The sequence below is a fragment of the Aspergillus stella-maris genome (assembly GCF_047715825.1).
Source record: "Aspergillus stella-maris strain CBS 113639 unplaced genomic scaffold BDV14scaffold_1, whole genome shotgun sequence".
Taxonomy (NCBI): domain Eukaryota; kingdom Fungi; phylum Ascomycota; class Eurotiomycetes; order Eurotiales; family Aspergillaceae; genus Aspergillus; species Aspergillus stella-maris.
In genome coordinates this window covers 834,032-852,338 of record NW_027396795.1, presented here as the reverse complement: position 1 = coordinate 852,338, position 18,307 = coordinate 834,032, and the positions used below count along the sequence as shown (strand labels likewise).

General features: G+C 51.3%; 9 protein-coding genes across 9 annotated transcripts; 4 read left to right on the top strand and 5 right to left on the bottom strand.

Annotated features, from left to right (window-relative positions):
• Positions 1 to 121: 121 nt before the first annotated feature.
• BDV14DRAFT_194713 (uncharacterized protein) lies at positions 122 to 666 on the bottom strand (the record flags this gene model as incomplete). Its single annotated transcript, XM_073771991.1, has 2 exons — positions 122 to 472; positions 538 to 666. The coding sequence occupies 2 exons, from the start codon at positions 664 to 666 to the stop codon at positions 122 to 124; spliced, it is 480 nt and encodes a 159-aa protein (XP_073633890.1).
• Positions 667 to 2,268: 1,602 nt separating this feature from the next.
• BDV14DRAFT_194712 (cytochrome P450) lies at positions 2,269 to 2,920 on the top strand (the record flags this gene model as incomplete). The annotated part of the gene is made up of 2 exons (XM_073771990.1): positions 2,269 to 2,727; positions 2,783 to 2,920. 2 exons carry the CDS (start codon positions 2,269 to 2,271, stop codon positions 2,918 to 2,920), a joined length of 597 nt encoding a protein of 198 aa, XP_073633889.1.
• Positions 2,921 to 3,630: 710 nt separating this feature from the next.
• Positions 3,631 to 4,623, top strand: BDV14DRAFT_194711 (uncharacterized protein; the record flags this gene model as incomplete). The annotated part of the gene is made up of 1 exon (XM_073771989.1): positions 3,631 to 4,623. The coding sequence occupies one exon, from the start codon at positions 3,631 to 3,633 to the stop codon at positions 4,621 to 4,623; it is 993 nt and encodes a 330-aa protein (XP_073633888.1).
• Positions 4,624 to 4,922: 299 nt separating this feature from the next.
• Positions 4,923 to 5,851, bottom strand: BDV14DRAFT_194710 (phytanoyl-CoA dioxygenase family protein; the record flags this gene model as incomplete). The annotated part of the gene is made up of 2 exons (XM_073771988.1): positions 4,923 to 4,991; positions 5,045 to 5,851. The coding sequence occupies 2 exons, from the start codon at positions 5,849 to 5,851 to the stop codon at positions 4,923 to 4,925; spliced, it is 876 nt and encodes a 291-aa protein (XP_073633887.1).
• A 455-nt stretch (positions 5,852 to 6,306) lies between these two features.
• BDV14DRAFT_206630 (serine hydrolase domain-containing protein) lies at positions 6,307 to 7,677 on the bottom strand (the record flags this gene model as incomplete). Its single annotated transcript, XM_073774942.1, has 4 exons — positions 6,307 to 6,426; positions 6,482 to 7,078; positions 7,148 to 7,527; positions 7,587 to 7,677. The coding sequence occupies 4 exons, from the start codon at positions 7,675 to 7,677 to the stop codon at positions 6,307 to 6,309; spliced, it is 1,188 nt and encodes a 395-aa protein (XP_073633886.1).
• A 1,394-nt stretch (positions 7,678 to 9,071) lies between these two features.
• Positions 9,072 to 10,173, top strand: BDV14DRAFT_194708 (aromatic alcohol reductase; the record flags this gene model as incomplete). Its single annotated transcript, XM_073771987.1, has 3 exons — positions 9,072 to 9,104; positions 9,175 to 9,606; positions 9,712 to 10,173. 3 exons carry the CDS (start codon positions 9,072 to 9,074, stop codon positions 10,171 to 10,173), a joined length of 927 nt encoding a protein of 308 aa, XP_073633885.1.
• Positions 10,174 to 10,361: 188 nt separating this feature from the next.
• BDV14DRAFT_194707 (Zn(II)2Cys6 transcription factor) lies at positions 10,362 to 12,444 on the bottom strand (the record flags this gene model as incomplete). Its single annotated transcript, XM_073771986.1, has 7 exons — positions 10,362 to 10,814; positions 10,889 to 11,347; positions 11,419 to 11,708; positions 11,804 to 12,039; positions 12,095 to 12,219; positions 12,273 to 12,289; positions 12,354 to 12,444. The coding sequence occupies 7 exons, from the start codon at positions 12,442 to 12,444 to the stop codon at positions 10,362 to 10,364; spliced, it is 1,671 nt and encodes a 556-aa protein (XP_073633884.1).
• Positions 12,445 to 12,608: 164 nt separating this feature from the next.
• BDV14DRAFT_162287 (zinc-binding alcohol dehydrogenase family protein) lies at positions 12,609 to 13,934 on the top strand. The gene is made up of 2 exons (XM_073766873.1): positions 12,609 to 12,688; positions 12,746 to 13,934. The coding sequence occupies exons 1-2, from the start codon at positions 12,629 to 12,631 to the stop codon at positions 13,730 to 13,732; spliced, it is 1,047 nt and encodes a 348-aa protein (XP_073633883.1). The 5' UTR covers positions 12,609 to 12,628; the 3' UTR covers positions 13,733 to 13,934.
• A 317-nt stretch (positions 13,935 to 14,251) lies between these two features.
• BDV14DRAFT_194705 (uncharacterized protein) lies at positions 14,252 to 14,668 on the bottom strand (the record flags this gene model as incomplete). Its single annotated transcript, XM_073771985.1, has 1 exon — positions 14,252 to 14,668. One exon carries the CDS (start codon positions 14,666 to 14,668, stop codon positions 14,252 to 14,254), a length of 417 nt encoding a protein of 138 aa, XP_073633882.1.
• Positions 14,669 to 18,307: the final 3,639 nt, after the last annotated feature.

Below are 18,307 nucleotides of genomic sequence, written 5' to 3'. Positions count from 1 at the left end.
ATCGAATCCTGGACCGATTTGCATTGCAGGACGTACCTCGCCCTCGGCACAAGGTCCCACGAGACGACGAGTATTAAGCCAGGTTTGGTCTAGTGCGCTTTTAACCCCGGACCCCAGACGATTAAACGGGAAGAAAGGTCATGGTGATGCAATTCCAATTCGCGGTCACGAGTAGTGCCCTTGATAGAACGTCCGTGATCTGAACGGCAGAGGGGTCGGGGTATGTCGCAGGGTTGAAATCAAGAGCGCCGTGTTCGGAACCGTAGTGTTTCATACAGTGGCCCATTTCACCGTCCAGTCGGCATGAAAGAATGAACATCTTGATCCATTTGGAGCGATTAGATGGATAATCTGGACCTAGTGGCGCCAGACACAGAAATGGAGGACAATCGCCGTGGTAATTGGCATTTTGCAAGGCGTCTTCGGGTGGCACGTTGAACCCGTTTCCCTCGAGGGTTCGTTGGTGATATGACTGTAAATAGCTTAGGATTTTTTCTTATTAATTTCAAACGAGTGAAAGTGTTACATGCCAAAAACCTTGACTTGCTTTCGCCCAAGCCTCCATGATCTCTCGTCACTGGCGGACTTCATAGTCACCGTCTTCGTCTGGGATATTGGCCGTCGCTCGAGGAACCCATCGTTCCTGAAAGCACCATCACCAGCCATGGTTCTTGGAAAAATTGGCATTTCTCACCTCCACAAAAAGGAACCAACTTCTAGTCTCCTGAATTGCCTGCTCTTCCGTAATGTCACCGTCTGCATCGATCTGGATATCGAGGGGGACGCCCCCGGGCCAGTGTGGAGGACGAGAGGGATGAGCCACCATAATATGGATTAGGAGATATCAATACTATTTATTTATAATTTTCCAAAAGTGAGTATGTCTCTCGAGCCGGTAACTGGCGCAGAGACTGGCTAAGTTCAATAACAAGCTTTTTGCACTGGTAGTGGAGCACGAATGAGATGGAAAGATCCAATGATTACCTAGTTAGATTTTACCACCTAATTACCGCCCTAATTACACTCACAGATTCCCCAGTGTGTACCTTATATTAGTACAGTAGGATTTGGTACAAAACATTCAAGTGCTTGCGTCTTCATAATAAATTGTCACCCAAGGTCTGTTTTTACATGCACCTTTGGAACCCATTTCTCCAGCCGGGCATACACTATACCCGTCAACTAGGCCCTTTCGACGACTATGCGAAATGTCGAAGACAGTCTTTCGGCATGATTTGTATTCTTGATCATGCCTATTCGATAAGGGAATTCTAAAGTTGAATGTTAGCACTATCTGAATCTGAAAGCACGGTCCTGTCGATTCAGGACCTAGAGGCAAACTAGGGCTGTTGGTAAGAGGAGAGAGCAAATTTATCTCACTTGGTAAAACACCATGTTGTCCGGGTATCTTTGTAAATACAGGATACCCAAAGAGGTTGAAGATCACAGATATACAGTGCTTAGGCTAAGTAGAACGAAGGTTATATATTCAGAAACGGGCAACAATAGCAAGAGGAATCATGCGAATATGTAGTGATCATCTGTTATATAGCTTCTGTTCCAAGGCAATCCTTTCTCCTTCATGGCCCTCCATTGTTGTTTGCTCTTACATGAGTTCTTGGTGTATGTCCTGCGATAACTTCGGCGCTGCAGCACTAATTACCGAGCCTCATCCAGTCCAAGCAGAATCAACAGCGGGTCGCTTTCAGAACTTAAATGATAGGACAGGTGCACGGGTTAATAAGGCTTCGTTACCACGCTGTCAATCCACCATCAACTTTAATGTCTGTAGCAGTGATGTAAGAGCTCTCGTCTGACGCCAGAAAAAGAGCCGCGGAGGCGACATCATCAGGACTTCCAAAGCGCCCAAGCATAACTTTATCCATCATTGTCGCAGACCAGTCAGGGTCTTTCATAAGCGGAGCAGTCTGCAGAGTCTCGATCACCCCCGGGGAAATTGAATTGACCCTGATACCATGTTCACGACCCTCCATCGCAAGCTGGCGCGTCATAGCAATAACACCGCCTTTGGCAGCTACATGCGCGACAGCAGGCAGAGCAGAATAACGTCACAGGGGGGTATGATGGACCGCCAGATTTCATGCAACAGTATGTTTCCCTCCTGTTCCATGTAGTTTCACCTTACTGAACAAGGCGCCCAGTGCACTGAATGCGCGGTTCGCGTCGGGACAGCCTCTAACGGCCGAACAAAAGCGTGCCCACGTTCTGTTGCTTATCCAGGCTGGCGGGGATAGTACGGGGACCGCCATGGGTTGTGCGCTGCGGTTTATCCTGCAACACCCTACCGTATACGCCCGCTGCCAGCTGGAGATTGACGAAGCAGACAAGAAAGGCCTACTATCGCACCCAATCCGGTATGAAGAAACTGGCCAGCACCTGCCCTACGTGATAGCCTGCTTGAAGGAGAGTGCACGACTCCACCCATCCGCCACGAATCTCTTTGCTCGCGTCTGCCCAAAGGGTGGTAAAGTCATCGACGGCCACTACATTCCCGGCGAGACGGAGATATCCAGTCACGCCTATGTTGTTCAACGCGACCCGGCCCTTTACGGCGCTGATTTCAACGAGTACAATCCCGAGCGGTGGATGCAAGGGAAGGCGCAGTTTCGCGAGCTGGACTCTGCTCAGTTCGTGTTTGGCATGGGACCCAGGACTTGCCTGGGCAAGGACGTTGCAATGCTCGAGCAGTGGAAGTTGGTTCCTGAGGTGCGTTATACAAGACACTTGTGCGTACAAAACTTATTGACTGACTGTCGAGCAGATCTTGCGCCAATTTTATATTGAGTTCAAGCATCCCGGGAAGTATATTGTTATTGGGGGTATTGCATACAACCAGGGGATGATGGTCAAACTGACATCGAAGCCTGGAAAAAAGAGACCATCGTCAGTGGTGGCTTGAATCAGTATTTAGGCGTAGTAGGCGGTCGAGCATCGTCATTTTGTAACGGGCCGATCCTAATGCAAATTAGTGGTGCCATTACCATCTCCTTGATTGGTTGTATATACCTTAATAGCCATGGACCGGCCATTACCCCAAGGTGGCGCATGAACCGCCCACTGCCGCTTACTGCCTGTGTATTGGGGTTTGATGGTATTTTGTGTACTTGGGGATGATAGTATATGACACACTATAGAGCTGTGCCCAGAGGATTGACTGTCGGAATTCTATAATCTGTATCTCGTTTCAAACATATGGCAATCCGTAGTCCACTGTAGCCCCTCGTTTCAGAAATGCATGACGAGAACACTCCACATGCGAAATTGGGAAGATTGGAGATCGTTCCAAGGTCATTTGTCCTGCTCTATCTAATTCGCCGGCACTTGGTGTCAGATCCACCTCGAATAGCCCGAAAGTCCGACGCTGGTGGATATGGTTCCCTCCGACTGCTTCGGTAAGGAGGCTTCAAAAAGGTCGGCACCGAGTGTCCCATCTCTTGATGGGGCTTGCAATCCCAGAGATAAACACACGGGAAAGGGCCCAGCGGTCCACCGCGGGAGTCACTATACAGATAAAGCCTCAATCACTGGCACGGACTCTTCATAATATTCAGGCCCAACCAGCAGCACAGCACCTTACATATCCCAGAACTCCGTACCCACAGTCGAAAGATGCCTTCTCGATATTCCGCTGTTCACAAGAACCCCAAAGGCCCCGGTGACGATCGCCCTACAGCCCTCGGCATCGTCAAAGACAACAACCTCGTCAACGCCTTAGCCGGGAAGATAGCCATCGTCACAGGCGCCTCGTCAGGCATCGGCATTGAAACGGCAAAGGCCCTCAAGGCAACCGGCATGCACGTATACGCCGCCGTCCGGGACCTCGAAAAGGCCAAGAGGGCACTGGGCGACGCCCTGGAGCCCGGAAAGCTCGACATGCTCCACCTCGACCTAAGCTCGCTCGCCAGCGTCCGCAGCTTCGCCGCCGCCTTCTTCGCCCGCGAGACAACGCTGCACGTCCTCGTCAACAACGCCGGGATCATGGCGACGCCGAAAGGCCGCACAGTCAATGGCTTCGAGATGCAGTTTGGCACAAACCACCTTGCGCACTTCCTGCTGTTCGTCCTGCTGCGGGATTGCATGCTTGCGGGCGCGACGGATGCGTTCCCGGCCCGCGTGGTGGCGGTCAGTTCGACGGCGCACCGGTATGGGCGGATCGAGCTGGACAACCTGAACCTCGAGGGTGTGTACGACCCCGACCGCGCGTACGGACAGGCCAAGTGTGCCAATATCTGGTTTGCTACGCACGTGGACCGCCTGTATGCGCCCAGGATCCGCGCCTTCTCGGTCCACCCCGGCGGGATCTGGACGGGGCTGCACCAGTTCCTGCCGCAGGACAAGCTGTCGGACTGGAAGCATGATCTGTACCTGATGAGCCAGATGAAGAGCGCCGAGCAGGGTGCTGCGACTACGGTGTATGCGGCCCTGGATCGGGAGTTGGATGGCACGGGTGGGCTGTACCTGGAAGACTGCGGGATCAGCGGTCCAGTGGAGCCGGGATACACGTTGCTAGATCCTGGGTATGAGGAGTTTGCGTTTGACGAGGAAGGTGAGCAAATGCTCTGGCGGCGTAGCTTGGAGCTTGTTGGGGCTCCGTTGGACTAGACGTATGTCGTTCATCGTAGATCAAGTTGTGCGAATAATCAAAGCTTATTGATGTCAATGGTGGTCTGTTTTTATACCTGTTTTCCAACTGCCAGTCGACTTGCAGGTAGGGTCGCGGATGAATCCGTGGAGACACAAAGTTCGTATTCAGGGGGTTGAACGGAATGGTGGAATGCTAAAATAATGAAGGAGCCTGGAAAAGGCCGCTGTCATAAAGGAAAATGAGTGGAAATGGATATGTATTGAATCTACCGCATTCCAGGATCAAAAGTTTGTTAGGTACATGTACCATATACCCCTTACTGAGCACCGGCAACCGGCTTTTCCTTTGGCAGTCCGAGATAATCAGCAACATTGCGGAACCCAGTCTGCCACAAACCAATGGAGCCGTCGGGGAACTGCGACCGGAAGCCCGTCATACGCTGAGTCCGGGGCTCATGTCCTCGACAATATGGCGGGGCACGCAAATGGTCGAAGCATCCTCCGGGACGAGATAGCTGGCGTTGAAGTCAATGGACATGCCGCGTCTGAAATCGTCCTTGCTATTGTTGGCACCACCGCCATGGATGGTCTTGCCCAGAAAGAGGCAGACATCGCCGGTCTCCATCTCCGCACAGACCGTCCAGTCCACGGTATTGTCGTTCTGGTCCGCCCACCGGTGGCTGCCCGGGCGGATCCTGGTCGCCCCATTCTCCTCGGTGAATCGCGAGAGGGCGAAGAAGAAGTTGATGTTCGCCTGCGGCGTGTCTGGGCCCGCGATGTTGAAAATGCCCCATTGACTCTGGTCCCGGTGGAGGCGTTGTGCCTTGCTGCCAGGGCCGATGTCAATGATGGACGTGGTGTTCAGCCAGTATTGACCGGCGCCATTTTCGTGCAGAGCACCGGTGTGATCTGTGCCGAAGACGTCGGTGCAGATGGCGTGCAACAGCTCGTTTTCAATAATGACATGGCGGAAGGTCTTGCTGTGGGTGACTAGGTTGTCCAAACGTCTGGTTTGAAGCCCCATCACATTGGCGATCACCGGGTCCTCCCACTCGGACCCCCTCGGCGTTTTCTCCAGGATGGGGTCTATTTCCTTGTTGAAGGCCTCGATCGTATCTAGGGGCAGGAAGTTTTTGATGATCACAACGCCAGCTTCCCATAGTGCTTTCATGATGGGTTCCTTGCCCGCACTTGCGGGGATGCGATGAATTTCTGGCATTGGGCCGAAGTCTCGGGTGGCTGGCATGATGAAGGATTGTGCAAGAACGTGGTAGTGTCGATGTATACTGGTTGTAGGATGATACTCCCATTAATACTGCTCGGGATCAGGGGCATATATATATTGAGATGGAAGTAATCGACGCGCTCGGGCTCCGCGGCCCGTAGAGAGGCCGCAAACCGGCTGTAGCCTCCCTGCTCGGTGCCGACTTACTAGGTACGTAATCACATGGCTAGCATTGGGGTAGTGATAGATATGGGTGGTAACTTGATTGGCCCCAGATATGGCTTTGATGTAGTACTTCCTCGCACCCCAAGCCCGTGCGCGCTCGATATCCCGTATGGACACGAAGGCTCTCACAAGGTACGTCGAGGTCGAATGAGTATGGTAGCTTTTACAGGAGACTGTTACAGGTAGAAATTGGCGAAGTCCTTTAGAGGGAAGGTTATATTGCATAGTGCTAGTCTAACTTCAACATGGCATTAATAACGAGAAAAAATCTCTCTACGAAAGTCAATGGCTAGCTTCATTGACTCAGGATCTCCAGCTGGCATTAGCTGGGACATATACAGCCCACACGTTCCTGTTGCAGGATCAATCCACTAGATGGAAGTTAGATTGCATTTCTGAAGTCTTCATGATCCACGGCGAGCTTACCCAGTAACAATTTGGCAACCCTTGCCACGACAATGTCCCCTTCCTACAAGTCCCAGCGACATCGCGAGTTTGTAGAGTTCCACCAAAACCATACTGCCAGTCTTTGCTGTCAACCCCTGCTCGAACCATTGGGCCTAGCTCAGGGTCCTCTGCAGTTTCCAGTAGATGCCTGGGATCTTCTAACTGCGGCTGAAACATTGTATCGCGGATTTTCGGGTTAAGGATTTTGCCATCATTCTTGAGCAACGAGACCAGTACCTTGAGATACTCAGCGGGAGTGCAGTAGATGCCGCCGCCGCCAAGGTCATCCACAGGGTCCTGATTCACGCCGCAGAAATAGGGCTTCGCTGGGACAAACACTCCTGGGGCTGTTCTCTCTGTCGCCGGGGAAAGTTGGGATCGAACCTCGTCGTGTTCTAACGGGCGGAACGTTACCATTGTCATGCCAAGGGGTTTAAATATGTTTTTTCTCATGTATTCCCCAAGACGCATGTTACCATTCATACGCTCGATCATCTTTCCAGCCCAATCGACGGACACACTGTAGGACCAGCCTTCCCCTGGTTCGTAGACAAGCGGCGTCGCGCATCTTTCCTCCTAAATCCAAGTTCGCTTAGTACGCAGCTTCTTCGCACCTCTGTGTGTGTGCAGAGGATCACAGCTTACTATAGGCCAGTCCCAATCCAGAAGCTCTTGTCCATTGGCCTCACGCCATCTTCTAATATCATGGTTCAGAAAGTCATAAGTCATGCCGCTCTGTTGGGTGAGTAGATGACGGAGTGTGATACGCTTGCTTGGGTTCTTTAGCTGCGGTTGGCTGTGTTCATCCCATCCTGTTAAGATTGGCAGGGCTTGGACCTCAGGCAAAACACCACCAACCTCCGCGTCGAGGTCCACTCTCCCCTGCTCGACCTGTTGTAAGGCGGCGATGGTGGTTAGGAGCTTTGTGCACGACGCAATCCAAAGCGGCGTATCCACTGTCATTGGTCTAGCATTATGAGGCTCGGTGCTCGTGAACCCCCTGGCTTCGGAATGAATGATTCTTCCTGGGATATGCGTTGGTATACACGCCGAGTCTAGGGTAGAGGTGGGAAAAGACCCGTACCAGATGCTTCGGCAGCCATCACCACAGCACCAGGCGTGATTTGCCCGGGTCCCGGCGCCGTGGCAGCGTCGAACCGCTCGGTCCATGTCATTCCTTGGGAGTGCTATGTCACCACCTATTAGCTCCTAGTAGGGCCGGTGTTCAATCTGGTGAGTCAGGCACCTACACGTTTCGGAAGTTGTCGATTTTATGGCAACGCCAACGGTGCGATATGGCGATAGATTTGATTCAAAAGCCCTGTGCTCCAAGCCCTGTGCTCCAATGGACATCGGGCTGATAAAACGCAGTCTGGGCACGAGGTGCTCGGTGCCGAGGACCGCCACATAGGTACTGGGCTTTGACTAATCGGGGATCATGTTGTGGGAGACGGTGGGATTGTCGATGAAGAGTGGATTGACAACAAGACCCGCTGGCTAAGCTTTTCCTGCATCTGATGCATTCCGCCAGGTTTGCTGAACTCTTGTATACCGGTGCACGATGTCCCTCTGTAAGATTCCCTCATGGAGTATGACTTCGCTAAAAATTTGCTACGTCTGATGCCCGATACGGTAGGCGAGAAGAAGGCCGAATTGAAGCAGATCACCAAGCCAAGAAAGGAATCAAAGCCGGCCATTCGGTGACTAAGCGGGGAAATGCTTCAAGCTTGATCTTATTAGATTCGAAGGAGACCTTGATCGGTGGATCCTCCACAAGGATATAGAATCTTGTTCAGTGGCCGGTTATCAGGCGGGTTCCTAACCCTCTTTCTGATGTTGCAATTGTGCAATATGGTAGACAATGGCCAAAGGCCCACTCCTTAAAGTCGCTCCACAAGTTGACTCGAGGGAATTGTCCTTCAATCACTTTTCAGAAACAATACGACAGACCCACCTCGCTGCCGGTAGACTGTAAATGAGCGCTGCACTTAAGAAGACTAAGCGGGACGTTGAGTTGGGGTAAGTGGATGAGCAAAGGATGTAGAATGGTATGTTCCCATCAGACATAAGTCCGACACTCCACATTTATAAGTCCGACGCTGCAACCGGTTCCACTCTGTTGCCGCAACTTGACGCGAGTCCACGGCCCTCTATAGGAGAGGAGGGCGAATGATCTCATGACCACGCAAGATCTACTTTCTGAGGCGTTGCGAGACAATAGGCCTACATTAAAATGCCATAGTAGTACGTCGCCACCCAAGCTTGTCGATGTATCTTAGGAACATGCCCAAGCCGAGTTCCATCGTTACCGTAGGGACGTACCTAGTTTGAAACTTCGGACACAAATATTGCATTTCGGGCAAGATCTCCATCCGAGGACGGAGTTAGTTTACATCATGGCATGGCATGAGTCAAGAACCTGCCTTGCTGTTTGCACATACCTACCTCAGGAGTTGAACCCATCCTCCATAGATCTTTATCTCCAAGCCTGGGCGGTTCAAAGCAAAGCTCAATCCAGTAAACCCGCAGCTCGTCCATCCTTATCCTTTCCCACCGACGCAACCATACCATGTCGAGTATCAAGACGGTTTCCATCATCGGCGTAAGCTTTTTCCCCTTCTTCTCCCCATTGCACGCCTGACACCATACTCACCCTGCTACCACAACCATAGGCCTCTGGCAACATTGGTGCCCCCGCGGTGCAAGAACTACTCAAAGCTGGATTCCAAGTCACTGCTCTAACGCGGAAGGATTCAGCATCGACCTTCCCCCTGGGCGTCCGTGTCCAAAGGCTTGATTTCGACTCCTTCGCCGAGTTAAAGGACGCTTTCACGGGGCAGGATGCGGTGGTCTCCACGATATCCACGGCTGGCAGTAGCACTGGACAGCAGCTTCTAATGGTTGATGCGGCCGTGGCCGCGGGCGTAAAGCGTTTCATCCCCTCGGAGTTCGGTGTCGCCGACTATGCGAACTCCCTGCCCTACCCGGAAATGGCGAATGTAATCCGTGGGAAATTGGAGCTGTTGGAATACCTGATTGTGATGGCCAAGCAGCATGAGGGGTTCCCGTGGACGCGGATTTGCACGGGGTTGTTCTTTAATTGGGTGAGATATATATACCATATCTATCCGAGCTGACATCTTCTCCTTTATTGCTCTTCCAATGTCGTACCTAGGTACACTCTAACTAAACCCCTTTCTTTTCTATAGGCTCTTGTCGTAGGCCACCTTGGTTTTAATAGGCACGCCCAGTCCGCGAGCATATACGACTCCGGCGACGAACCCTTCCACGTCTCCAGCCATTCGTTTATCGGAAAGGCCACGGCCGCGATCCTCAGACTGCCTGATAAAACGCGCAATCGATTCCTCGTCGTTGCGTCCTTCATCGGCACCCAGAACAAGTTACTCGAGGCTATTGAGGGGCTCTCGGGCTCTAAATGGCAGGTCAAGAAAATAGACTCGGAGGCCGTGCGGCGGGCTGCTGTGGACGAGATCGATCAGAAGGGGGCAGACGTGGACTTTCGCGCGTATCAGGACCTCCTTGCTTGCTTTCTCTACGGCGACGGGAAGGGGACCCATGCTAAGCCTGCGGCAACTGATAATGAGCTTCTGGGTCTTGAGAGCGAAGACCCGGAGGATACGTTGCGCGAGTGGTTGGCTGGGCGAATTTAAACGGGTTGCTTGGTGACGTGAATGGGATGGATGAGGAGAATCAAAAAAGATCCCATCCCCGGCTCGGGGATGGCGTGGGTATGAGGATGTTTAGAATAGGGTTGGTTGGTATTGATAGGTGGGACCCTTCACAATACTGTGCAAGCGCAAATGAGACCTTAAGCCCATACATACTAAGTACACCGCACCTATACAACCAAGATCCGATCAAGAGCCTCGACTGCCCGCGCAAAGGGAGCGAGTTCCCGACTCTGAGGGATGGCCCGGATATCTCTAGCGAGGTCCCAAAGGCGCCGCGTATCTCCGGCGGTATCCTGAGTGCCCTGTGTAGAGCGGACATGAGAATACAACACGCCCAGAGCGATGTCCGCTCTATAGTATCCTAGCGTACAAGACAGCCCTTCTGGATAAGGGTACATGCGGACCATATGATTCAGCAGTTCTACCACACGGCGCGAGGCATCGAGAGTAAGAGGCGAGAAGGGGGAGGAGGACCGTGGCGACGGACTCGGATCAGATTCCCGACGAAGGCTGTCTACCTTGCGGAGCATGAAGATGGTATATGTATAGGCAGCCAGCAGGATGTCTGATTTGTAGCAGTCGTCTATCTTTCTTGCGGAGGGCACACGAATCCACTCTTCCTAGCCGGCAGCGTTAGCTATGCAGAAAGGCCAGACTCAAGGGGAGAGAAGGGGTAGGATGAAATCAGACTAACAGCGCGCCAATTGGATAATATGTCCTTTATGTCGTGGCATAAATTCTCCGTTTGTCGGGTTAGTTCCTCAATGCCCTCAATACCCTTGCCTCCAGCTGCGTCAACAAGGGCAAAGAATCGGAAAAGAATCATGGCCATTTGCGAGTTGATCAGGAACGTGGTCGTCTGCACGGTACCCGCCGGTAGAGGCTCCGACGTGGCGCTCAGCCAGGGGAGGTTGACGTTGAAGGTATCTGCAGTGATGGTGGCTGGCTTGTCGAAGATGAGCCGGACGTGCAGGTCGATCTGGATCATCTGCCAGAACCCGCGCCTCCCTTCGTCTGACCTCCCGATATCCTGGAGGCCAGTGTAATCGCCCCCGTCGATATTATGGAGGTTCAGTCTCCGGGCGGCGTCGCACGCATATCGGTGCATCCGCCACGCGAGGTCATGGTCGCAGCCGAGCATTGCTATGCGGACCTAATGGTGAATGGTGCCTGTTAGTCAAACTGAAAGTCGCCAGCATTAGAGAGCCAGGGTGGGTTGCTGACCATGAACAAAGCAGCAACGAAATCGGTAGGAGAGTTATCTGCCTGTGGTTGCCAAAGAGCAAGGACTCGTAGGCATGCTAGATAGCACGAGCTGGCAAACTCGAAGCCTTGGCGGGCATCAGAGCTACTTACGCAGAAACTGCACCCGAGATATAAAATAGCATAATATAAGATGTAGCTGACAGGGTCCAGGTGGATCTGCGGGGAATCGATCACGTCAGGAATAGCCTCAATCAGGTCCCTGTTGATGAGGCTTTGAAACATGTCAGTGGGCTCTTGGAGGAAGTAATCTGTTTGAATTAGCCAAGACGCTGTGATTACCTATGGTAGGTCTACTTGCGGTGAATCCATCTTTTTGCTAGATGGCTGGGAATATCAATCCTACCCGACACCACTGATTTCAGATAGTAGTCCTGCTTTAGTTCTTTCACTTGATCCATGGCATCCTCGAGGGTTCTCATAGGATCCACTGCGGATATACGTGGCACGTCCGACGCCGTGGCAGTCATGAAAGTCTGAGGGGCTAGAGCTGTACGTGAAGTTGTGGAGCAAGGAGTCATTGCAACTGCGATTTCCAGTTGTGCGTGTATCGTACTGGGAGAAGATTCATTTTTGAGTAGTCTATCACATTTATATCTGTTCAGCGTGAACTCTGACCGACAATTGAAAGACTTACATAGGGCGGAATGTGTTCTCAGTAGCAGGCTGTTTCTTCCGTCTCTTCCGTCGCTCAGGATAAGAGCATTGCAGCCCACTGGATTCACATCGACTACAGCGTGGCAAGTCACGACTACAGCGCGACTGTATCAATTAGCAAGTGAGAAGCACAAATCCACGAGTTGGGTGGGAGTTACCTTGCGCCTCTTGCAGGCTGTGCACTATGGGTGCCGGTCAATGTGTCAGCATGGACCGAGTGACCCGGGGGTTCTACATACCGAGAGGACATTCAACTGCGATGGTTCCATTTCCATACAGGTTAGTGGTTACAGCAATGGCCAAAAGACCGATGGTCGGGAATATTGGCATGATATCAGAAAAGTTGCAGTCTAATCAGTGAACCTGAACCAGAGAAGGGTTCTTCTTGGCAAAGTCCGACGCCCCACTGCTGAATGTCCGATCCCGCTTGGTTCCATTGCCACCGTTGAATGTATAAGATGTCGTGCAGCAAGTACATTGTCATCAATCATTCCCTCAAACATACTCTCCCATCATGAACGGCACTATGAGAGCTTTGGTCACCGTCGAAGGCGGGAAGGCTGAGATCCAAGAGGTACCCCTACCTATACCGACACTTCTTCCGCCATGGCAACTAATTCGCAATCGACAGATCCCTATTCCCAAGCCCCTTCCGGGCCACGCCCTAATCAAGGTCAATGCGACGGCCCAAAGCAACGATCTGAACGGCATCGCGGTGTCCAAGCCTGGCGTTGTCTGCGGCGACGACTTTGCAGGAACCGTCGTGGATCCAAACGGCACATCGCTAGAAAAGGGCCAACGAGTCGCCGGCTTCGTCATGGGGAGTGACATCGATCCCCCTCGCGGCACATTCGCTCAGTATGCGATGGCCCATCCCGATTATGTCTTCAAGATCCCCGATTCCGTGACCGACACCGAGGCCGCCTCGATCCCGCTGTCCCTTGCCACCGCCATGGTTTCGCTGCACTGGTTGGAGATACCGGATGCCACTGACCCAGTCAAGGACCCGTTCTCTATCCTCATCTACGGGGCCTCGTCGAGCGTGGGTCTGTACGCCGTCCAACTCGCCAAAATGGCCGGTCTCCATGTGATCGCCACCGCGTCTGGGAAGAATCGCGATCTTGTTCGGCGTCAGGGCGCCGACGTGGTTATCGACTACCGGGATGCGGACTGGCCTGAGCAGGTGAAGAAGGCTGCCGGTAACAAACTCCGGCATGTCTTTGATACTATCAGCACGCCTGAGACCACAAAGGCTGCGGCGGGCACGCTTTCGCCTGAAGGTGGACACATTGTTTGCATTATGGCTCGGACGGCGGAAGATATTGGCTATCTGCCTGGGGTCAAGCTGAATGTTGCGCTCTGCTACACGGTCTTTGGTGAAAATCTAAGCAAGAAAGACGTGGAGCTCTACAGTACTTTCCAGGATACCGACGGAGAAAGACTCCAGGATGTTGCGACGTGGAAGAAGTATCTTAAGTGTCTTCCGGACTGGCTTGCAGCAGGAGCGTTCAAGCCAAATCCACTTCTAGAAATGGGTGGGTTGGATGATATCCTTAGGGGACTTGAACTACAACAGAAGGGAGGGGTCAGTGGCCAGAAGGTGGTATACCGGATTTGATAAGGGCGATTGATTAGGTCGATAAAGCTGATTTGTTTCGATTTTGTATTGTCACCAGCAAGACATATCTCTTTCCTGAATCGGCTAGTTGCAACTTGAAGTACAGTATAATCTTCAACCTGATCGAATGCATTCCTCGTCCGACTATAGGTTGCACTATTAATTTCCGTCAATCAAGCCCACAAGGGGTGATGCATCCGGAGCCCAAGACACCCGGGAAATCATAGGACTATGCTGGGATGAAATAGGAAAGAGTTTGATACTGTTGATTACAAATGCGGGTGTACATTGACGCTGCTTATGCTGGGTCGGCCCTTATTGGGGACTCCCACTTACCTACGTTCCCTAGAGTACATACTGCGTCTATAGGTCACGCAATCCCTGCTGACTCTTTCTGATGTCACTCTCGGATTGTTGGTGACTGGGTTGCCGAGGCGTCTTTAGCGTGCCATAACACCTGGCAGTTCTTGGTATCAAGTTCAGGAACTGTTGCGAGTTAGAAGAACAAGGACTAAGCCTCTATTCTCCTCCAGTCTCGAGGCTAGATACTCGCGCCTTGCACTCCTCCACCAGCCCCGCGTAATCCCTCGGCTGATGCGGTATAAACACATTCCTCCACCAGGACTCCTTTCTCGCAGTTCGCAGTCCCAAATCTTCAAGCAGCATATCTAGATACGGAAGGACCTTAAAGACAAAATCTGCATTCCGCGACCCATGATTTGTTGGTAACCACAGAGCAACAAATTCAAAGTGCAGAGTTGCCTCGCGGAGGGCAGACTCTTTGTCCTGCGGATGATGTCGGGTGAATTCACGGGCGTGGTTCAGGTAGACGAGCGCCCATAGAGCTTGCACTTCGGGGACAAGCGGTGTGTTGAAGGTGGTTACGGTTCCGAGGATAGCGATGCTGTGGTCTTCCCGTAGCGACGGGGGGGCCATGAAGGGTGAGACAGAATAGGTGCAGGACTATCTCGTCGACATGGTTGCCTGCGCCGTACATTCTTCTGGCTGGGGCAGTTTGGAGCATGGGCAGGCGAGTGTATAGCTCCTGGCGGGTAGATTTCACGAGGTCATGGTCATGGTCCTGCTAATTGAACAAATCCGCGGTCTATGGAAAGCTAAGCTGCTGTTTAATTCCATCTGGCAAGAAGTAAATGCCCGGGAACGCTTTCCACCCCATGCACAAAATCAGGCCTCTTGCGGGCCTCCTCTCCTAATTTAACAAAATAATTGTATTCTGCTTGAGTTGCTTAACATTAGTAATATGCACCTTGACCAACCCCCGCCAAATAAGGGCAAAGAAATCCCCCAGAAAATTTAATCGCTACCACGGTCCCCGCCCAAAGCATAGTATACAATGGCCGTAACTTGGCTGTCTCCTTATAATTATTGTACCAATTGGCCCGCAGCATATCCCACTCGAGCGAAGTCCAGAACAGACACATAATCATCCAGCCGAGCCACGTGCCATGCAGGAATCGGCAGATTGGATTGCTCGCCCAGATGCAGGGGCTAAATATACCTAGTGCCCGTACAAGAGGGAGGTTCTCAATAAAGGGGTTTAGCAGCAAGAAGACAGCCCCGGGATGGGCTTCACTCATCCCCTTGGTAGGGCTCGAAGGCTCAGATACCCTGCCGGAATTTCCCAATCAGCAGACCTTGCACCTTCACTATGACGGTTAGTCTGGTGCGGCTGACACGGACGCTGACAAAGTGACGTGGTTGTGCTTTGCTTAATCCAGTTGATTGCTTCAATCACCTTGTCTTCCTGCCAAGCGCTGGGCCAAAGTATGCATGCAGGACTGATTCTCACCACGCGCGCAGCAGAACGGCTCAACGCGGCACGTCCGCTTTGATGGCTAGCTAGACTAGACACCCAGCACCCCCTGTGTTGGTTCTTTAAGGTCACTTAAGACTGTACTGTGCCTTGTTGAGATTACCCCGCTCTAGACCACCGGAGCTTGACGGCTGAGTTTTATGAAGCTTTCCTATATCAACACCTTATCCACGAACTAAATCGGCAGATACTCGATCTTGTCATCTGACTAAGTACACGACAAGTAAGATGGGCCCACATGGCTACAGTCCAAGTATATGGGGTTGACCCCTTAATGCAAGGCCAACACTCGACGGAAAGAACTGTGAGTTGTCGTGACTCTAGGATGTGCTACAGAATGGTGGCACGTAAGGGCTGGGTTGTGTACTAATGTAGACTTATGCTTGAGTCCCTCCAACAGCTTGGCCAATATCACCCGTACATTTTCGCCGCATCGCAGCACCTTCGAGGACGTCCAGATAACCATATGGTCAAGGAATTGCTGTTCGCAGTCCATGCGACAGGCCCTCTGTGCCCGAGCATGCTTCTCGGCGCGACGGGATGACGATGGGGTTTCTGGATGATTCCGAGTACGGTGAGGTGGAGCCAAGATGGGTGGCATGGAACCCCATGCAGGATAGCAAACGTGCACATCATATGCACCAGCACAACGAGCTTCGATACAATGATGCACAGCATGGCCGCCTGAATGACGCAGGTGTCGCTGCAGGCAAGCAGCTTTTCCAACCATTGGCACACTGTATACTGCCGAGGTCAATGTGCCTCTCATACCAGCCGCGTAGCCACAGGTACTGCAAGAATGATCGATTCCTAGTTTCTATACTAATCATTGCTTTACCGTGTCTAGTACATACGACCACAGGGTGTGGAAAACAGAGCTTCCCGTCCGCTCAGCCGTACTTAAGCCACCATCATAAACGCGGCCAAAAGTAAAAAGAGCCCTGAGTGTGATGCTGCTTTACGGGTAATAGATGCTAAATTTTAGGTGAGTGCAAGTGAGATAGGTGATAGCTGGGTGAGAATATCATCCAGTCCGGGTGAGTAGAGGTGAGAGAGGTAGATTTACGCGATTTAGGTAATTACTGTGATCTCTTCAAGGGTAAGATAAATAGCAAGGGCTTTTCTTACTTTCATCTTTTATGCTTTAGCTACTTTATCTACACTCTTCCTATACCCATCATTCACGTGACAACTACCTCCTCACCAGAGTTATAGATATCATTGGGGATAATCCCTTTATCGTTAAAGATAGCTTTGTAGGTATTAAACCAACTTAATGAACTTGAGTTCCTTGCACAGCCCGCTGTCAATTATAGTACCTTGCTAGGCTGCGGCATGACCGCGGTTAACCGCGGTTAGCCATCACCATAACCGCGCGGTGAGGTGATGGTTATAGCTAGGCTATAACCGTGGTGACCGTGGTTAACCTCACCAGTGTAAACAATGCAAACCTTCCAGGATTATAAGAATGCATAAATTATGCTGTATTTCTGGTATTTTTGGTGTATACTAATGTATGTACGGCACTATAGAGTAGTAATTTAAAGTATTAAATAAGCAACTCTACAGCTCTTTGTCAGATAAGATCAGGGTTGTCCTGCTAAGCGTCGAGTCGGACCTTAGGTATTCTGATATCAAGAGGGAGAAGAGCAAAGTAGAAGATGCAATAGTAACTCTGGTTCGTACTGGCGATCTGACTATGTTACTGTAAACTAAAGATAAGGCACGAGAGGCAGAAAGTAAATACAGGTGGATAGTGAGCGTCCTTTTATACCTTGCCTGGATATTTCACTCCCGGGTGAAATATCTCTTCTCTCGTCCTCGTCGTCCCATAAGAGGACGACGGGGACGCTCGGGTCGGAACAACGTTCCTCCTAGCGTCGTCGTATCACGCCGGCGAGGCGCCTGATTGATTGGCTGCCGTTTGCTCAGCCTTTCTAACACTCTTGACTCTATACCAGAATCTCGCGATACTCATTCCGGGCACCGTGCCTGGAATGAGGCTCAAAGCTGGCACCGGGACAGATTCTGCCTGTTCCGACCGCCCGGTTGGCCGATACTTCCTGAACTCCAACGTTGATCCTGTTCCTGGCCTCTAAGCAACGGCTTGTTAGACTAAGCGCCTGTCTGATAGTTTGTGTATCTACTTTGTTACCCTGTTTTAATTACATTCCCAAGCCCGCACCTTGACAACTCGCGGGGAATCGCGGGGTTTTGGTAATACTATGTAGGAACTACAAGGCCGTAATGCCTGGGTAACATATATATTTTCAAGATTCAACTCGCAGATTATCCTAAATCTTAAAAATACAACAACAAATAGCATAATATAACATAAAGAAAAGGTTAACTAAGCTAAATAATGGGTCTATTTGGCATTTACAATCTAATTTCCTATATTTACGCTATGGTTGTTATAAAATAAGAGGTCTGTATTGGAAAAACTTGAACGCATGTTTAAAACAAATGGTAACAGGCTCACGTAAGCTTCATAAGTATCATGCAGGAGGCTTAAAACTGATAATTAAGCGAGAGTTATGCTAGTGCGGCTATAGTGAGGTTAACCGCGGTTTAACCGCGGTTAACCTCAAGTTTGCGGTGATGGTGATGGTCATCAAATCTCATGACCATGACCGCATCTGCGGTGATGGTTATCAATCCTATAGCCGCGGTTGCGGTTATGCCGCAGCCTATACCTTGCAAATCTAGATTGCAATTCAGGATAATGTTTTAGGAAGTTA

Coding starts and splice junctions, on each gene's coding strand:
- BDV14DRAFT_162287 (XM_073766873.1), top strand. CDS start 12,629: ATGAACGGCACTATGAGAGCTTTGGTCACCGTCGAAGGCGGGAAGGCT. Junction 12,689..12,745: donor GGAAGGCTGAGATCCAAGAG/GTACCCCTACCT, acceptor CGCAATCGACAG/ATCCCTATTCCCAAGCCCCT.